General features: G+C 40.6%; 1 protein-coding gene across 1 annotated transcript in view; it reads right to left on the reverse strand.

Moving 5' to 3' along the window:
• Positions 1 to 12,288: 12,288 nt before the first annotated feature.
• Positions 12,289 to 19,149, reverse strand: part of HECW1 (HECT, C2 and WW domain containing E3 ubiquitin protein ligase 1) — a 247,895-nt gene continuing 241,034 nt past the window's right edge. The window contains exon 28 of the mRNA XM_058831790.1: positions 12,289 to 12,769. Coding sequence (XP_058687773.1) covers positions 12,658 to 12,769 — 112 coding nt within the window. The 3' untranslated portion in view covers positions 12,289 to 12,657. The remainder of the gene's footprint in view (positions 12,770 to 19,149) is intronic.

The raw sequence follows: 19,149 nt of genomic DNA on the forward strand, positions 1-19,149 counted from the left end.
TAAACTGCCATAAACTAAAGCTGAAGAAGTTCCACTTCAACACGCGGAAGAACTTCTTTACATTGAGGGTGGCAGAGAACTGGAACAGGCAGCCCAGGGAAATCGTGGACTCCCCTTCTCTGGAGACACTCAAAACCAACCTGGATGCCTTCCTGTGTAACATGCTGTAGCTGACCCTGCCTTGGTGATCTCCAGATGTTCCTTCCAACCCCAAGGATTCTGTGATTCTCTGACCCCCCAGCCCAGGCCCTCGCTCTATGGGCACTCAGGTATGCCCCAAGGGGCAGCAGGGAGGGAGTGTGGAGCCTGGGGTGAACCTGCAGGAGGTGGAGGGCATCGGCTGTGTGGGGCATCCAGGCTCAGGACACTGGGAAGCAGGGCGGACAGAGGGTGAGGAGAAAAGGGGCAGCAGCAGCTCTGCATGGGGCAAATGCACCTGGGCCCACCTGATTAAGCCTCGGTCCCTGTGGTGTCAGAGGCACAAGCCTCAATTAAGCCTTTCCCACAGCTGGGGTGTGTGTAGCACTTCTCCTCCATGTGTCTCTGTGAGGTGTGCAGGAATCGCCTCTTAGTCATTGGTTTGTGCAGGCTGGTGGGAATTGCCTCATGGATTTGGCATGAGCCGAACTGAAAAAGGCTTGAGAAAAGCATGTGCTGACTTCTCAACCCCTTCACTGTCTTGATTACTTAATGTACGTGTTATAGAGACCTGTTCTGCGTGGCTGTCATTTATCAAGGCACTTCTGTGGCATTTGTCCCTTTTAAGGGCATGTCAACATCCAGAGCATGCAGGAGAAAAGACTATTGAGGAAATAGGCCAACATACAGGAAAGGATTCAGTCCAAACCTAGGTCATTGATCTGGGATGGGAGTACAAGGCATTGTGCTGGAATTCCCTCACTTAATTATTGCCAAATCTGATTTGCAGAAAAAAAGTAGAATCATAGAATAGTTTGGGTTGGAAGGGACCTTAAAGATCACCAAGTTCCAAGCCCCCTGCCATGGGCAGGGACACCTCCCACTAGGCCAGGTTGCTCAGAGCTCCATCCAGCCTGGCATTGAATACTGCCAGGGATAGGGCATCCACACCTCTGGGCAACCTGTTCCAGTGTCTCACCACCCTGAGAGTAAAGAATTTCTTCATAATATCCTATGTAAACATCCTTTTCAGTTTAAAACTAATCTCCCTTGTCACTGTCACTACATGCCCTTGTGAAAACTCCCTCTTCATCATTCTTGTAGGGTCCCTCCAGGTACTGGAAAGCTGCAATTATGTCACCCTGGAGCCTTTTCTTTTTCAGCTTCAACAATCCCAATTCTCTTAGCCTTTCCTTGTAGGAGAGGTAGTGCATCCTGCTAACCATCTATAGTTTAGGAATAAATTCTAGAACCAGTATGTCAAATAAGAGAGGGTTAGAGGCTTTTGCTATCAATGTGCTTTCCACTCAAAAAGCTGTGAAAGTTGTAGCAGAGGCAGGATATTCCTGCTGAACATTAAATTGCTACATCTGAAAGTAGATATCAGTGGCATTTACTTTTACCTAAAAAAACCATTGGATCTTGAAAGTATATTAATCCTAAATGAAGGTTTCAGATACTTAATTCCTGTGACATTTTCTACTTCTTTACTTACTTTCACAATCACATTTTTTCTGGGGGGCCCTGCTAAAAGTTTATTATTCAAAATTAGTGTAATTCCTGATTCTGAAATATGAACATACCTTCCTCAGAATACTTTGGGATATTTAAGGTTCCCTGGCAGTATTTTAAAACAACTTCTAGATTCTTAAATGCCTTTAAAAATCTAGCAATTGTTTTTGTTGTGCTTAGGAAGATAGATTTGTTGCATTCTTAAAAAGAGTTATCCACAGAATACAAATAGTCCTATTATCCTGCAATGAGCAGGGACATTTTCAACTGGATCAGTTGACCAACCTGTCCAACCTGACCGTGAATGTTTCCAGGGACAGGATATCTGCTACCTCTCTGGGCAACATAGGCCAGGGTTTTATCACCCTCATTGTATAAAACTTCTTCCTTATATTTAATCTAAAATGACCCCCATTCAGTTTAAAGCCATTAGCCCTTGTCCAATTACAACAGACCCTGCTGAACTGTTTTTCCCGCATCTCTCCTGTAGCCCCCTTCAAGTACTGGAATGCTGCTCTAAGGTCTTCTCCAGACTGAGCAGCCCCACTCTCTCAGCCTGTCTTTAAAGGAGAAGTGCTCTAGCCCTCTGAGCAGCTTTGTGGCCTCCTCTGGGCTCACTCCAGCAGGTCCATCTTGGGGACCCCAGAGCTGATGCAGCCCTGCAGGTGGGGTCTCAGCAGAGCAGAGCAGAGGGGCAGAATCCCCTCCCTGGCCCTGCTGTCCACACTGCTCTGGATGCAGCCCAGGACACGTTTGTCTCTCTGGGCTGGGAGTGCCCATGGCTGGGTCATGTCCAGCCTCCCAAACACCAGCACCCCCAGGTCCTTCTCCCCAGGGCTGCTCTCCATCCGTTCATCCCCCAGCCTGTGTCAGGTGCAGCACCTTGCCCTGGGTTGAACCCCACAGGGTTCCCATGCAGCCACTTGCTGAGCCTGCCCAGGTCCCTCTGCATGGCATCCCATCCCTCAGGTGTGGCAACTGCACCACTCAGCTTCGTGTCATCTGTAAATTTGCTGAGAGTGCACTCTATCCCTTTGTCTGTGTCATTAACAATGACATGAAATAGCACATGTTCCAATATGGATCCCTGAGTGACATCACTTGTCACAGATCACAATGTCCTTTGGGACTCTGAGTCACTGACCACCACCCTCTGGATGTGACTGTCCAACCAATTCCTTATCCACCTAATAGTCTACCTATCAAATCTATCTCTCTCCAGTTTGGAGAGAAGGATGTTGTGGGGTACCATGTTAAAGGCATTACAGAAATCCAGAGAAAAGACTTCTGTAGCTCCTCCCTTCTCCACTGATGGAATCACCACATCATAGAAGGCCACTGAGTTGGTCTGACAGGACCTGCCCTTGGGGAAGCTGTGTTGGCTGTCCGGCATCTTTTCCCACTTTGCTGTGCACTAGCCATAGAAAAGACGATGCTTTCCCTAGTAGTACCAGAATATTGTGGAGCTGATACATGCTGTATTAATTTCAGTTGTCCCTCTAGAAAGGATAAATATAAGCTGCATGACTCACTGTAGTTTCACCTGTGCACTAAAACAGCACTGATCTCGGTCTTAAATACTGTAGCATAAGCTTATCTGTGTTACCTACACAGGAAGAAATACATGTAGATATGAAAAATGCTTATCTAGAGATAAGCTAATAGACATATCTAAGCTGGTTTCTCTCATGTGTTACCTGCTCTCATGTGTTACCTGGAAAAGTATATGCTTTTTCTCTGCTGTTTGGATATTTGGCTTCAATCACTTAAATATTATTAGCTGTATGTTCAATTGCACTCAGATGGCATAGCAAACATTAATTTCTGCTGGTACAAGAAACATTAGCTGTTGTACATTTACATACATATTTTTTTTTTCTTTCTGGAAGTAGCATCCAAGGCATTCATTCTCATGAGCTGTTTGGCCTGCAAGCTAAGAAGCAGGAGGTGGATTGAAAGATACCACCACAGGTATTCTGTTAATATGTCCCTTTAAATGTCCCTTTAAATTTATGTCTGCATGCACTGGAGTAAGAGAGTGATTTCTACTCTGCCCTGAAGAGGTGGATCAAAAGTGTTGCATCGGGACATAAGCTTTGTTCAGTTATATCAATCTGATTCTAGCTTGATCATCACAGGATGTTTCTCTTCCCAATACAAATGTATTCAGGCAGCTCATACATGATAGAGAAGGTACCTGAAATTATCATCATTATCATCATCATCACGGTCCATTTGTTACAGAAATACGAAATCTTACGATTTGTAGCTCAGCACATATAACTTAAGATAGTTTTTCATTCTGAATTGCTAAATTCTTCCTTTCAACTTCTATACTGGTAGAGAACCATGATCTTCTGTGGCTGGAATTTTTGGAGGCTGCTGGGGTTCCATTCTGAAGTTAGTTATTCTGCACTGAAGCTACTTATTTCTTGATGTGGTGGTTTTATCTATGAGGCAACAGGAAGAGTACACGTTCCTCACCTGAGGGGTTTTGCTCCTGTACTCAAATGCCTGTTGTCATAATGTAAAAAGCACTTACACAAGAACTCTGAGTACCCAGCACCATTGAAAACTGTTTACAGAAAAATACTTTTGTACAAATGAATGTTTCTTACCAGCTGCAACTACAACAAAAAAAGTGTTATTAATCTTTTTTCTAGTTTAAGGGAGGAAGGCATGGCTCCACTAAGTGGCAGCAGTAAGCATCATTACTGCCACCTTGCTGAATTATTTTTATACCCATGAGAGATTTAATATAAACTGGTGCTCATGTTACAATAAGATTTATTCCTCTTTTTCCTTATAGGGTTTGATTTCATCATTTCTAAGACAGATGAATAAACTTGTGCTTAGGGAATCTACCAGTAACCTTTTCAAATACTCTTGCACGTTCATTTTACAGAAATTCCCATTTGAATGTGACGTTATTATATTAACTTACCAGTTGAAAAACACATCATATGGGTCCCCACATACTACACTGGGCGCTCCTCAGATCAGTTTCACAGCTTCTCTACAGTGCCCAGGCAGTCCCAAACACTAATTCACCTTTTACAAAGTTGTTAGAGATTGTATTTTACAAAATCCAAGATGCATCACTACTTATTTTATGGCTGTGTCCAGAGCACAAACTGTTTCAGTTTGTACATTTGGAGGAAATTTTTGAAGCATAATGATGGTGTTCAAAAGTCATGTTGTGGGCTTTACATTCTACAGAAACAGGGGTTAAACTCTAAATTCCCAGTTCTGCTAATCAATGCACATATCACTAATGCTTTTAACTTACACGCCTAAAGCAGGGAAGCTTATTTTCCATTGCCAAAGATGCCAAAGCTGTCAGTAAACATATCCTCACATACTGTAACTATAATCGTATATAGCAATCTCTATTACTAATTTCAGTCATTCTTAAAAAGTCACTGATTGTACATCAGTACCAAGACCTACCTAAGAGGAACTGATGTCAAATCACAGCTTGTAACAAAGTTCCTAAGCAGATTCCTGCTCTGCCCCAGCTGCATTCCTGAAAAGCTGTTACCTAAACATGATGACTCCATGTGGCATGCTGGTTGGGAACCTGTACTGCTTTGTCTACAGACTGAAGCATACAAAGCGCTGAAAACAGAAAAACCGGAGGATATGCAATTCATTTTTGTATGCTGTTTTGATCTCAGAAAACCAGCATTAGGAAATCACATCCAACAATACTTTTTCACTTGACTGTGGTCCATTTTGAAACGGGATGGACGTATTTTCAGTGTCACACTGAAGAGTATTTACAGAATTACTTTTTCCTTACAACTGGTTTATTTTGCAAGTGGAAAACAAAGAAACCCAAACCAGTCTTCGATTTTCATACTGGAAAAATAAAAAAGTAAAATGTTCCTAAAGTGTATTACTCTTCAACAAAAAGGCACAGAAAACTCCCCCATGCAGCCTCATTATCTACTTGCACCATAGCAGTGAGTTAATTCTATGAAATTCTACTTGCCAGAAGTTCAGGAAAAAACCCCAACCCATTAGTTGCACTCTTTGTGCATTCTAGTACTTCTATCCCATCTCAAAGAGCTGTAACATGGCATTCTGGGATAAGCTTAATTTACATCTCAGTTAAAACAATATAAATCTGCTTTACATCAAACCCTAGTACAAATAAGAATCAGGGCTTGTATTTCAGGAAGAATAATATATTGGGTATTTTTCTTCTAAACTTAATTTGAAGAGAGTAGGAACTAAACACCACCACACACTCTTCACCTTGATAGATCCATGAAAGGTATTTTCAGTCAAAAATGATTTTCAAGTTTACCAGAATTAAATTTTAGAAATAGTAAAAGAGTGTGTCTTTTCAGCTCAAGGAAGATTTATGATTAGAGGAGACACAGCAGATCCTTTGCGCCTTCGTTCTCCAGACATGACAGCTATTGTCCAGTCTGGCCTCTTTTACAAGGATGAACATCAGGCTGCACATGGATTTATTGTCCTTTCTAGAAAAAAACTATGACACTGCTACCACAGGGCAGGAAGAGATTGTTAGTGATTTGTAATATCCTACAGAATTATTACAGTTTTGTTAGCATGCCAATAAATACATCGGATGTACCCATGGAGGCTTCACATGGACTGCTGCTCTGTTTTAACAGAAGTTCAGTAATTGTCATAGACTCATGGAATGTTAAGGGGCTGGAATGGACCTTAAAAACCAACCCTTTCTGCCATGGGCAGGAACACTTCCCACTCAACCAGACTGCTTAAGACTGTATCCAACTTGGCTTTGAATGGGTTCATGGAACCCATGGGTTCACAGAATTTGAATGGAACCACCAAATGGGTTTTGGTAAAAGGCACAGTTCTAGCCACATACACAGATCACTGCTGCAGAAACTGACACCTCTGATGCACCCTAATGATCAGCAGCTCAGCTCACTGCTTTTTAATCAATATGGTTTTTCCCTTTCTTTATATGTGAACAATGCATAGAAATTTAGCTTGGTGTCAAAATGCCCTCTCGCTCACTTCTTCCTCAAACACATGCACAATCATACACCCAGGATATGAGCTGTGAGATCTGGATTTCTTGAGTGTCTGCACGGGTCAGTGGTACTCTTGCCACCAGCACCACCATCCCTGCTGAAGGAGAGCCAGCACTGGGCCTCATCAACCTGTGCTCCTCCATACAGAATAAAATGCAGGGCCAGGTCCAGAGGGGCTCTCAAGAGTTCTCACTGTCACACAGTTTCACATTTGTTACTCATTTGTCTTGTGCTAGATATACTCACCACTTCTGTGGGACTATCTTCCATGGAGTTATATTTTTCCTTATAGAAACAGTGCCTCAAATTTAAGCTTTCCCATCCTTCCTATTGTACCACAATCCCTTATGGGATGCCATTTATGAAAGAAAACAGGTATGGTCAGGAAGGTGTCTGCTGATGGTGTATCTGAGGTGTGTTAATCTATCCTGGAATGTGTTAATAAAACACGCCAGAGATATTACAGTGACGAGCAGGAGACATGGGTGTGACATACTGAGATGCTGGAGCATCTTGCTATGTATTTGCTGTCAACACAGTGCAGACCCAGCATATGCTATTAAGAAATCATCCTTGCAGTTGCATTTCATCCCTATAACACAGTAATTATACCTAGAAGCAAGGTATGTGTAAGTAGCATACATACTGCTTTTGTCCTTCTGACCAGACGTTTCCTGTAGCGAGTAATAAGCTCACATGCTCTCAAGATAGGAAAGCATGTGGGCTCTGGTCATGCACACCTACACGGAGAACCTCAAGTTTCAGACAGGTGCCCCAAAAGATTGAATAAAAGCAGTGGAAGGGCCTGAATGCAACAGTGGGAAAGGACACGATCCTGAAACTGCAATTTCTGAAATTAGTGGGCTTTGACAATGCCAGTTTCCACCCACTCTTACATACATACTCTATGAAATAGTTTATTTGTAATAGACAGTCCACACAATGCCATAACAAAGTGATTTTATTGACATTCCTCCATAGTGATATGGTTGAATAGAAAGCACAGCCTGAGTATCATGTGACATTTTTCTGTCAATAAAAGCAAAATCAGTCCAATAATGAGGACCTTTCCTGCCACTGACTTTATGTAGTCTTTAACAAAAACCGTAACAGACATTTCTGTTAGATAAATTGTAAGCTGCAGGGAATTTGGCTCATGGTACAATATTTACTATACCTAGTATCTACTATCTACAGGCATCTGTTTTTCTACTGGAACAAAAGAACTACATGACTCACTAGTGAGAAAGTAACAATCCAATCTTTTGGACCTTGTGATAACTGGAAAACCTATCCCAGATTTAGTATATTGCAGTAGTTTTATCTTTTCGTAATGAACACTGAGGTACAGCAAGAATAATAAAAAAGCACCGCATTTGTTGTAGAAAGATCTGTTGGTCTGCATTTGACTGAAAGTGTTTAATCTTGACTGGGAAGCCCTATTAATATTATTATGGAGACAGGGCAAATATAATTTCGACAGAAATTAAACAGATCTCCAGTCAAATTTGTCCTTCTGAAATTCCATAGACTGCCAAAGGGTTAATAGTGAAGGACGAGTTTAACCCGTCCCCTGTGCGTTTATATTTTAGCTTATTTCAGTTTAGATTTTCATCTTCAAATTCAGTATCCTGTTGTTTCCGACTAGAGGTATGTCAACTTTTTGTTACAGTGAAACTAGAACAACAAAACATAATTCCAACAAACACTCCCCTCCCACAGGCCATCTCTCAGACTAGACTACGAACTCAAACCTCAGCTACAGTTCATTCAAAAGTTCACGGGCACTTGAGCAAGCCTGGTCAAGTCCCCGGACAAAAGTCCCCTGTGTCAGACTGCACAAAACTCATGACTTCTCCATTAGATGTTAGATGTAGTTTGGACCACTCCCTTCTTGCCTTGTGATAGCCATGGACCTCTCTGGAACATAAAAGTGAAGTTTTGGATATGCACAGACTGAAACTGAACATGTATGTGACTTACTGCAGACTGAAGTGACAGCATTTGCAAGGTTTTACCTGGCACTGTTAACACTAAGATACAGATGTTTATACAGGATCAAATCCTGCATAGCTGATGTGGTTGAACAGTCAGTGGGACTACTTCAAGGTGGAAGACCTACTGATGATATAAAATACCTATTTCCATTCTCTTATCTCCAGATTAATGCTAACAGGATTTCGAAACCAGAAATATCCCTTTTCCTCCCTCCTCTACCATTAATACCATCAGGACAATCATTTTGAGAACCATATGGACCCTCTGAAACTGTTGTGTTGCTGTATTCATTGCTCTGACTGAAAACTAGAATTAATTAAAGCTGTCAGATTCTGCCTCTTCCATTTTTTACTTGCATTTTAAAAATCTATTGATGTTGATATTGTATATTAATCTAGCCACCACCATATGTAAGCCACCACCAGGTTTCAAGGGAACTGAGGTGGAAGAGCTGAAAAGATTATTTCACTGTAAATCTGCCCTATGGAATACCTTCTAGTCCTTCCTGTGGGGAAACAATGAAACCAGAATTTCTGTAATCAACAGTCAGTGTTTTATAAATGAAGATGCAGACCTGGGAAGTAACAGCACTTGAATCAACAGATGAACAAGGAAGGGGATGCCTTGCACATTCACAACAACAACAACAACAACAAAGTCAATTAATTGCATAATGGGCAGGTTACATAACAGGCCAAGGGAGGTAGGTTCCTTCCTCTCTCCTGTTCGCACCATTCATTGCCTCACTCTGACACTGCAATGCCACTTCAGATGCATGGCTTCCCCTTCACTCCAGGCTGGGACTGGATTCTGCCCTTAGCATGATGCAAAGAATGGAGAAACACTGTGTTGATCTGGATATCAGAGTGATGATGTCTCACTTTGAAAACCTATTGGGGTAGGGCATTTGGGAAGAGAGAGGGATAGGGCTAGAATGGCAGAATGCAAGAAAAGCCACATATGGCATTTTCTTTCTCTTTAGGAAAACAGTCAACTGTCTGTGTTCCTGGCCTTAGATCCAAAACACTTGCAAGGAAATGTGTATGACTTTGTCAACTTAGAAAACAGATTTAAAAAATATTAGGCTGTGTGCTTGAAAGACAACTTGGATCAAGGATTTTGATGGGAGGTAGCTGGCTATGCTCTGTGTTTCCCAGAGGAGCAACACGCAAGGTGCTCAAGATGGCATCTGCCAAACATAATCTAGCTTAGTGTGTGACGAGTGCCAGAAAATGTTGTGAAGAAGAATTTCAGGAGAAAGCCTTCTGTGTTCAATTTAGTGGAGCTTGATGCTGTCTCTGAAACACAAACATACTTTATTTTGCTACAAAAAAATAGTTTCACTTTTTTCGTAATAAAATATAGTTTTAAAATACTTTAAAAAAAACCAACTATACAGCGTTGTAAAGATTGGGTTATTTTTTTTTCCCACTTTTTTACTATGTTAATGAGACAGCTCTTGATTTTCCTTGGCCAAACATGGACCAACCAGTTGGATGCTTCTCTTTTTCTAATGTTGGAAGTCATCCAACATTTGACATAGTGCAGGTAACTTTATAATACCATCAGGAATAAATTAGGAACCATACAAGAATCACTGGATTTGGAGGCCCAGAGTTGAAGAAGCAGGAATTACATACATTGAAAGATTTCATGTTCAGTGTCTCCTGGTGTGACTTGTTCTGATGAAATTCATGTGTACATGACAGATGCTCTGAGAAAACATTAATTTCTCCATCTCTCCTGTGCAGTGGGCTGGTCACATGGAATATATGCCTGAGAGTTCATTTATGGAAACACAACATCATTTTTGGTGTGTGGTACAATGAAGCTGGCCTGTAGCTGCAGCCTCTGTTCGCAACTGTAATATAACAACAACATACTAAAACATAGATTCTTAGTAAAAGCCATACAGTAAATCAGTATAAAAGTGGCTGAAATGCCACAGAAATTGAATGAATGGGGCAATTTCAGTATTTCAAATTTTTTATGTACCATTAACAAAAAACCAAAAAACAAAAACAAAGAAACCAAAAAAAACAACAAAAATTTTTTCTTTGCTTAGAAATATATTTTTGGCTCCATCACCCTTCAAATACCTACTGACCAAAGAATAAAAGCAGGAGAAAGATCTAAAAACTCTCAGAATGCAGTTTTTCAAGTGTGATGAGGTATGAGGTTCTGTACAACCACCATAAAAATATATGAGAAAGCAGAAGTCCAATTTTTTCCTCTGGAGAGAAAACTTAAGACAAATTTGATGTGTTAGATCTTGAACTGGTCTCCTGACTTTACAGTGATCGAAAGCATAACTAACACAAAACTACCAGTAACAAGCCCCCAAGGGGGTGTTGTAGTTCATGCAAGCTGCTAGACACTATGACATTACTTTCTCACTTACCTTCACAAATCTCTCACTTTGCATTTCTTGCATCCTTTAACATATTTAGTGTCAGAAGATACTTTGCATTTCCATTTCCCAGTTAAGACAAACACTTTCAATCTGAAATTAGTCTTGGAAAACAAGGGCAGCAAAGATTAATAACTAGAATGTAATCAGAGCAGTGATGTTGACTGTAACAGCCTCAGAAAAATCCATCCGAAGAAAAGCCTACTGCTATTTTCCTTTTTTTACCCCTGGATTCAGAGTTGGAAAGTACACCAAACTGAAGAAGGTTATGCCTGCAGTAACAAGAGGAAGATCTTTAGTTTAGTGGTACCTAGAATGACTGGAGGGCCTTTGGGCTCCCTCCAAGAGGATGTGCACTAAAATCTTAAACCCCCTAGAAATACAGTTCCCTTCATAGCTGACAAACACCCTCATTCACTGCAGCTTCTCATTTGACAGACACACGACAAAAACATTCTGTCTACAACCAACCACTCTTGAGGATATGGACTATTCCACTGAACAAGAAAAGAGAAACAACAGAACTGAAAACCGCCCCCAGCGACCATAACGTAGCCCAGCCTAACAGAAAATAAATGGCTTCTGACACAGGGGATGGGATTGTCTAGACTTGTCATTTGGAAAGGAACATTTTAAACATCAGAAAACAAAGATCTGGTAAACAGAACCCAAAGGTATTCATAGGAGTAGAACATTCTTCTTACTTCCCCTTTTCCTTGTCATATACAATACTAAGGTAAGGGAGCCTTGTCCTTTATGCTACATAATAAAACATCCTTCTTGAATGTGCACAACCTTGTGCTTCTTGTGTGGTAAACATTACAATGGAGATGCCCCTCCCAATAGCTCTGAAGTGCAAGTTCTCTCCAGTACTGGCAAGCAACAATCATAACAATCGCCGTTATGCTTTGCATTGCTTTACAGGTTGTTGTTGTTTTTTTTTTAAGTTTTTGAAGGTCTTATCTGCACCATATATCTGGGCCAGTTCCAGCTGATGCAACTGATGTGGATCATGAGTTCATATACAAAAATTTCAGTTTTGCTCATAGGTGTCTTTCAGATGGTCAATACACACAGGAAAAACAGGGATGGATGATGATATATTTGACCAGCTCCTAGTACTGGATTCAACGATTAAGAAGTAAGATGGGCTATGAACTGATTTAGAAGATATGGGCATATAAAAGCTTGGAATGCTTGATGAGGTTTTTTTTTTATTTTTTAATCAACGTAGGTGGAAGTAAACATTTATTAACATTTGGTCAAGTGTAGTGTAACTTGCATTTGTATTTTCATTGTTATTAATGGAGGTATGTAGAGATATACAGAAACCTTGAGACAGTTGTTTTTCTATTGCATACAGACTAGCAGTCCATTGGAAACAGAGGATGAAAGCATGAAGGTTAGATTGTAGAGGGTGGCAGTTCTTCATGCACAGCTTTTGTTAATCTTGATTTTTGTTTTGTTTTCAAAAATAAAAACATGGGAAACCAAGATCAAATGATGGTGGACAGGAAAGGTGACATCATCAGCCATAAAAACACCAGAAGTGCCTGAACCCCCTCATTCAAGTCCAAAGGTGCTAGTTTCTTCAACAGCTGTCAGCAGCTTTTCATACAGCATAGAATATGAGGGGTAAGGTGGAAGATCCAAACGGTTGAAACATGTGTGTGCCCTGCAAAAGGAAAATATGCTACATGTTAAACTTAATCTAAAAAAACTCAAGAAAATAAGAATTGAAAAAACTAGTTTCTACTGAGACTCAACACATTCAAGTTCACTCCAAGTAAAACTTTTGAATTCTACCTAAATATGAGGTACTGAAATGAATGTGCACATACACACAAATACTTTATATAGAAGACACAAGCTAAGTATGAACATAACATCTGATATTCCTGCTTCAGATGTTGCAGGGATCTTGTACGGATCTTGATGGAGAAAAATGCTGGAGATCACCGAGGAGCTGGGGTTTAGGGCCTGATAAAGAAGTTCATTACTATAATTTTGGTTGCTTCAAGATTTTTTTAAAAAATTGCATTCATCTGTACATCCAACATGAGCTGCCAGTAAGTTTTGCACTAGTGGACAAACACAATGTGATGGACTATAGTGACAGAATGGGCTCAGCATGTGTTTGCAGTGAGGCAGGCCTGACTGCTAAAAGACCATTCAGGAATCTGCTAACTGAGGAAGGAAGGCTGCTGAAAATATTCCTGCAAGTCAGCTGTTTGCCATCTGCCTCAAGTCTGGCCTTTAAATGCTATTTATTTGTAGTACCCAAGACAAAAGCAAAATATTCTGTGCAGAGCAAGCTGCAAACTTGATGACCATCTCTTTCCCCAGTTTTACTGTTATATTTACCTGCCATTATATTTACACTTGGAGCACCTTCTAAAGAAGCCATGGAATGGGTTCCATGCTGCCTTCACCTTGTTGCAGCTTTTCTGGCAGCAGCAATTAGACCCAGAGGCAGACAGCACTTCACTGTGGGAGGTGCTATACAAATGTGGAGTAAAGAAACAGTCCCTTCCCCAACAGTTCAGCCGCTTCAACTGACTGAGAAACTGCACAGCTCATTCAACAAATGGATGTGGGTGAGGCACATTTTCAGTAAAATTGTTTCAGTTTTTTTTTAGTTAGCTTAGAGTTTTACATGATGATAACAATATTTCTATTTCCTCTTGCTCACTGGGATAAATGTGAATTGACAAAATTTCACAGAAGGAAATGTAGCCTCAATGGCTAACAATGCCTGAGCTTCTGGCCCCTAGTATTTTTAGAAGCCATGGAGTTGTTTTACTTCTAGCTCTTCTATCTCAAACTTTAACACAATGCTATTTCTCTTACACTGAAGCAGCAGAGCTATCTTGGAGAAAATGAAATGAAGCCACGCTAGTCATCTCTTAGGCCACCTACAAAGTGGGAAAGACATAATGCTAGTAGATAGGCTGGCCTGAGACTTGTAGATTCAGAGGTAGAGTTTTATCAAGCACCAGCGGTGAATCATTAAAAGCAATCAGGCAACTGAAATAGCCAGAGGCACGTAATCTTCACTGCACTACAGAATTTCAATTAGGAGAGCTTTTACCATCCTTTTTCTCCTTCTAAATGAAGATCTGTTAGCTGGTTAGTCTCTGAAGAGAATACAAATAAACACAGAATTTGTGGAAATGAGCAGGAATGCTTGAATTATTGAAAAAAGGAACATTAATAAAGCCATTATTTAATTCATCTCTTGAAATTAAACATGGCAGCTCATGTGTATTACCCATGAGTAGCCCTGCACTGTTTACTGTTTATCTCAACAATCTTTGGCAATGTAAGTTGTTTCTACAATCCATTGGCAATATGTATCAACCACTGGGAGTTAATTAACAGAAGGATTCTTGTAGTCCATTCAGAACATGTTTATCACAGGCAAGCCCCATGCAGAGACACCAGTCTTGAGGAGCACAGCCATGGTGGCTCAGGTGTGAATTTTTCAAAGGTAGTTTTGCAGAACCAGACCTCTGTACGGTACTCAGCTGTGGCACATTTAACTGTTTGAGACAACAGCATCTCAGACATTACTGTTGTGCATCCTATTGTGTGATACAGACCTATCCACAGCCACTGACTCTGGTATTTACTTTCTTGCAAACATTTATCTTGACTGATCATTATCCATCTGATTTCTCACTGGTTATGAAACAACCTTGCAATGCTGTTGACTTTTAGTCATCCTTGACCTAGTCAAGCTCAGAAAAAAGATCAGTTTCTTTTCTTACTATGAGGTTTACAGATGTGGGCTCTTCTATAGAAGGTCTCAAGGAATTTATTGTGGGGAGCAAATAAAGGAAAGCATGTTAATGTGTCTAGAAACACTGAAGCATTTTGCTAAGCAAGACTCTTGTATTCTCCAACTCAAGAATTTCACAGAAAAAAAATCCTTGCACTTCAAAGAAAGGTCATCAAATTTGAAACGAAAGCAGCATTTCAGGAGTGCTATCCAGGTACAGTTTACACTTCCACCTACTTACAGTGCAAAACATAAAACATTGCTAAAGGCAAAATCTGGGTTCATATTCTGGTCTGTGAAACAAATGTGGATCTACTGCAACTCCAGTGATGCCTGTGAAGCCCACTCAATCTTACATGAAGATACTTACGTACAAAACTTTCTGGTTTTCATCATATATTCTGTGATACTGCAGTACACAGGGAAATTAAGAGTCAATGACTTTCCATAATGCCCACTGTTGTCTAACTGTGCTCCATCCTCCAAAGGGGTCAATTCCTCCTGAATTATGTTGGCCTCCTACTACTGGTCCCAGTGAGAGTGACTACAATAAGCATAATCCAGGGAACACTTGCCACACATATTGGGGTGAAAACATTACATCAGTAGTGCAAGAAGTAGTCACAGCAAAGAGAATATTTCTTCCCTTGATTTAAGCCTCCTACTATATAAGCCTGCTGACATTTGAGAGGGTGTTCAGGGAATGTGAGGCCTGGAATAAGAATTACATTGGCAAGAGCTTTTATGGGAAGGATTCTGGCTTCTCCAGAAGAAAATGCAAGATAAAGTAATGTAAACCAACTCTGACCCTCGTATGCCCTCATCCTGCAGTAAGTTAAGCAGTAAATGGACCACTTAAAATTTCATTCTTCCTGGCAGTCTGTCTTTATTGCTTAATATAGTTCTGGTGGGCTTGAACCTTTAATCTTGCTCATTGGTCACAGTGCTATGCTATTTCTTTTCTTCTAAGAATTCTTTCTAAAAATTATGAGTATAAGCTTTTAAGATTTTTGCATTCTTCCTTTCTTTGTCACTTCCTTTATTCCCCATAAAGATGAGAGTCCAAAGGCAGTAAAAGTGGGCACACAACCCTATCCAATCTTAATTATAGCTTGAAACTATCTACTAAAGTAAGGGTTACATACTAACATAATCATGCCTGTCAGGCAGAAACCGGACAGTTCTCCTTTTCACCTTGCTTTTGTTAAATGAACCCACAAACCCCTTTTTATCAATCTCAGAACCCACAAGTAGGAGCTTTTGTTCCTCTTGTCTGTAAGAAGGAACACTTATATGCTGTCAAGGAATCAGTGCATAATAGATGAATGTAGATTTGTAGCTGATATTGCTGTTATATTTGAAAAAAAGAGGAAAAAGAAGATGGATGGGATATAAGGAAAGGTAAGAGACAGCAAAGCCCATGCACTTAGCCCATTGTCAAAGAAGGAAATTATGAGAATAAAATTCTTTGTAGTCACACACAATCTTTTTTTAAATTATAATATGGGATTCTGTGGTGATTAAATACTTGATCATCCAATAGAGAGGAACAGAATTCTCTTATAAAAGATCAGATATTTACTAGCACTAGTAATCTGTATCATACATAACACACACTACACTGCTGAATGAAAATCTCTTCTGATGAAAGGGTAGTTGCAGCTCAGCACCGTTGAGAAAAGCGACCTCATTGCGTCAAATGTGATTATTTGAATCCCTGGGATACATACTGAGGTCCTTACTTACTTGGTACTCAAACAGACCAAATAATCTTGGAGCTGGCAGGAGTTTTTGCCAGGTGAGGAATGCAACCACAAGGTGGGACAGTGGCATTTGTAGGCACTGAACACTTTTGCCAACTGAGGATTTAGGAAGACTGAACTGTTGCCTCCTTCAGCTATAGCAGAAAACACTGTTAGCTCCTAGCACAGGTCTGTTTTGGGCCAGGAATTCTTCTCCCATGGTACCAAATGAAGCTATGCTATTCCAGCTAGAAAACCAGTGCCTTTTCATTAATGTTTGGTGGGGAACAAGAATCCATTCTTGCAGAACTACTAGTAAAACTGATTCCATTTACAAACCTACGTGACCCAGAAGAGGTGAAGAGAGGATTCCTGCTTTAGAAGAGGCTATAGCTGCAAGAATTCTCCAACCACCTCTACTCAGGCAACCAGTTAAAGGTGCAACGTCCTCATTTTGGGGCAAAGATTTGCAATTTATATAAGAAGAGTAAAACTCAACCTTGATGAACAAGTGATTGAACCTGTTATTTTCTATGACAAGTTACACCAGCTTGGAAGAACCCATGATGCAGATTTACACTGACAGATCTGCAAAGTGGGCAGCCTCTTTGGAACCTGCTTTATGGTCATTGTCTGGAGATCTGGGATTAGAGCAGCATCTCTGTGCTGTATGGTGCCTCAGCTTTCTAACTTAGGTGATCTTGAAAGTAAATATAGATAAGGATAATGTGTCTGGCACATGTGCATACTCCAGAAATAAAATACTGGTGTAATCTTACTCTTCTTTGTCTTAGATGAACATATTACACCACAATTACCCTGTTCATGCAGGGAACTGGTACTAATGAACAAATCCACCAATTTAGAATGAAGTTACTGGATGTTCAACCTTCCTAAAAACATCTTGCTTGTCCTCAGTGCCTTCAAGAAACACTTTAAGTGTCATGTATTATGGTTATTCTTCGAAAAGCATTTCATTTTAGAATTTTACACCATGCCTTTTTTTCCTGGGCTTGCCATGTTGCTGTTGCAAGTGCAAACAGTACTAGCCTATCTAGTTTAGGTGTTAGCACATCTCTGCTCACTATAAGCAAATGGTAGTTGCATGCTCCATTGCCAAAGTGCAAGGACAGTATATATGGGAGATTTGCCTAACTACTTCAACTATCTGGAGCAGAAGTAAGGGAACAGAGAAATAATCATGGACTCTGCTGATAGAGCAAAAAGTTCTCAACATTTAGTACAGCAGTTAAAGTGAAAAGGGAATTTGTTGTGGTTTATGGTGAAGTTAGTTATCATGTCGCAGGGCTAAAATGCTGACAGGATATGACATATGACTTTTTTTTAGCCTGTGAGTCTAAAGTACATAAATATATCTAAATAAACATGGGCAAACCATAACCAGGTATTTAAAAACAAGTCTTAAATAACACTCATTTAGTTGCTTAACTAAGGATTTAGGGAACCTCCAGGTTTAGCCTGTGTGTTTTACGCATTTCTTAGCACTGTGTAGACTTGGCAGCACCCCATAATTTTATAAAAATGCAGGCAATAATTCATGGTGAGCAAGCTGTGTTTATTCCCCATGAGCAAGTTTTGTTTCTTTTTCCCCTGGCTAAAATGAATGCAGAACTCTAAGACTTCTAACAAGTGCTACCAACTTTCACCTGGAAAGGAGGCCTCTTTCAGGGAGAGCAACCCATTCAGAGATCAGCACACAAACATAAAATATTGAGGCTAACTGAATCTGAGTCAGAAGTAATGCCTAGGTTCACAAAGAAAGTTAAACAGAGCAGAAAGGGGCCAATTACCTTTTCAGAACTTGACGGGTCAGCCCAGGGCATTTTCTGTGCATGCACCAAGGTCCACCCTCCCCTCTCACTCCCTTGCACCCCAGAAGGAATGCAAAGAGAGCTCTGCAGAAGTGCTGCAGAGTTTGTGACTGATGGTTGCTGACTTTGTGCAAGGAGGAATGCCCTCGGTAAGCTCTGAAACCCTTAACACAGAACCTGACTGTACATATATACTGCAAAAGGAGGATCTGAACTACAAATACGAAACTGTTGCTCTCAGGTTTTCTTACCACATTGCTGGCTGAAGCTCAGAGGGCATGAGTCATCTCACTGACCTTACATGTTTTCATCTGGTTTCAAATCTCAGTGCCCACATCTAGCTCTCCATACAATCTCCATAGAGTGCTTATGGTAGACGGACACAAACCAAAATGTACCAGCTGTGACTCAGCTGAGCTATTTCAGAAGTCTGTGTTCAGGTGAAATGAACTGTTACTTGAAAACACTTACTCCCATTTCCTGACCTTAGAGGGAGTCCACATAAAATGTCAGCTCTGAATGCCTTCTGATGCAGTGCCTTGGCTCCAGTTACTGCATCTTCCACTGCATAAACATGGCCTTGAGCAGGCTTGGACTGAGAGAGTGACCAGATTTGGCCTTTTCTCTCCAGAGAACTCCAGATGTTTGCTCAAGTCCATGTCTTTGGTATGTTTCTGGGTAAATGTTGCAGCTGGGTCTG

The sequence above is a fragment of the Poecile atricapillus genome, chromosome 2, assembly GCF_030490865.1.
Source record: "Poecile atricapillus isolate bPoeAtr1 chromosome 2, bPoeAtr1.hap1, whole genome shotgun sequence".
NCBI classification, from domain to species: domain Eukaryota; kingdom Metazoa; phylum Chordata; class Aves; order Passeriformes; family Paridae; genus Poecile; species Poecile atricapillus.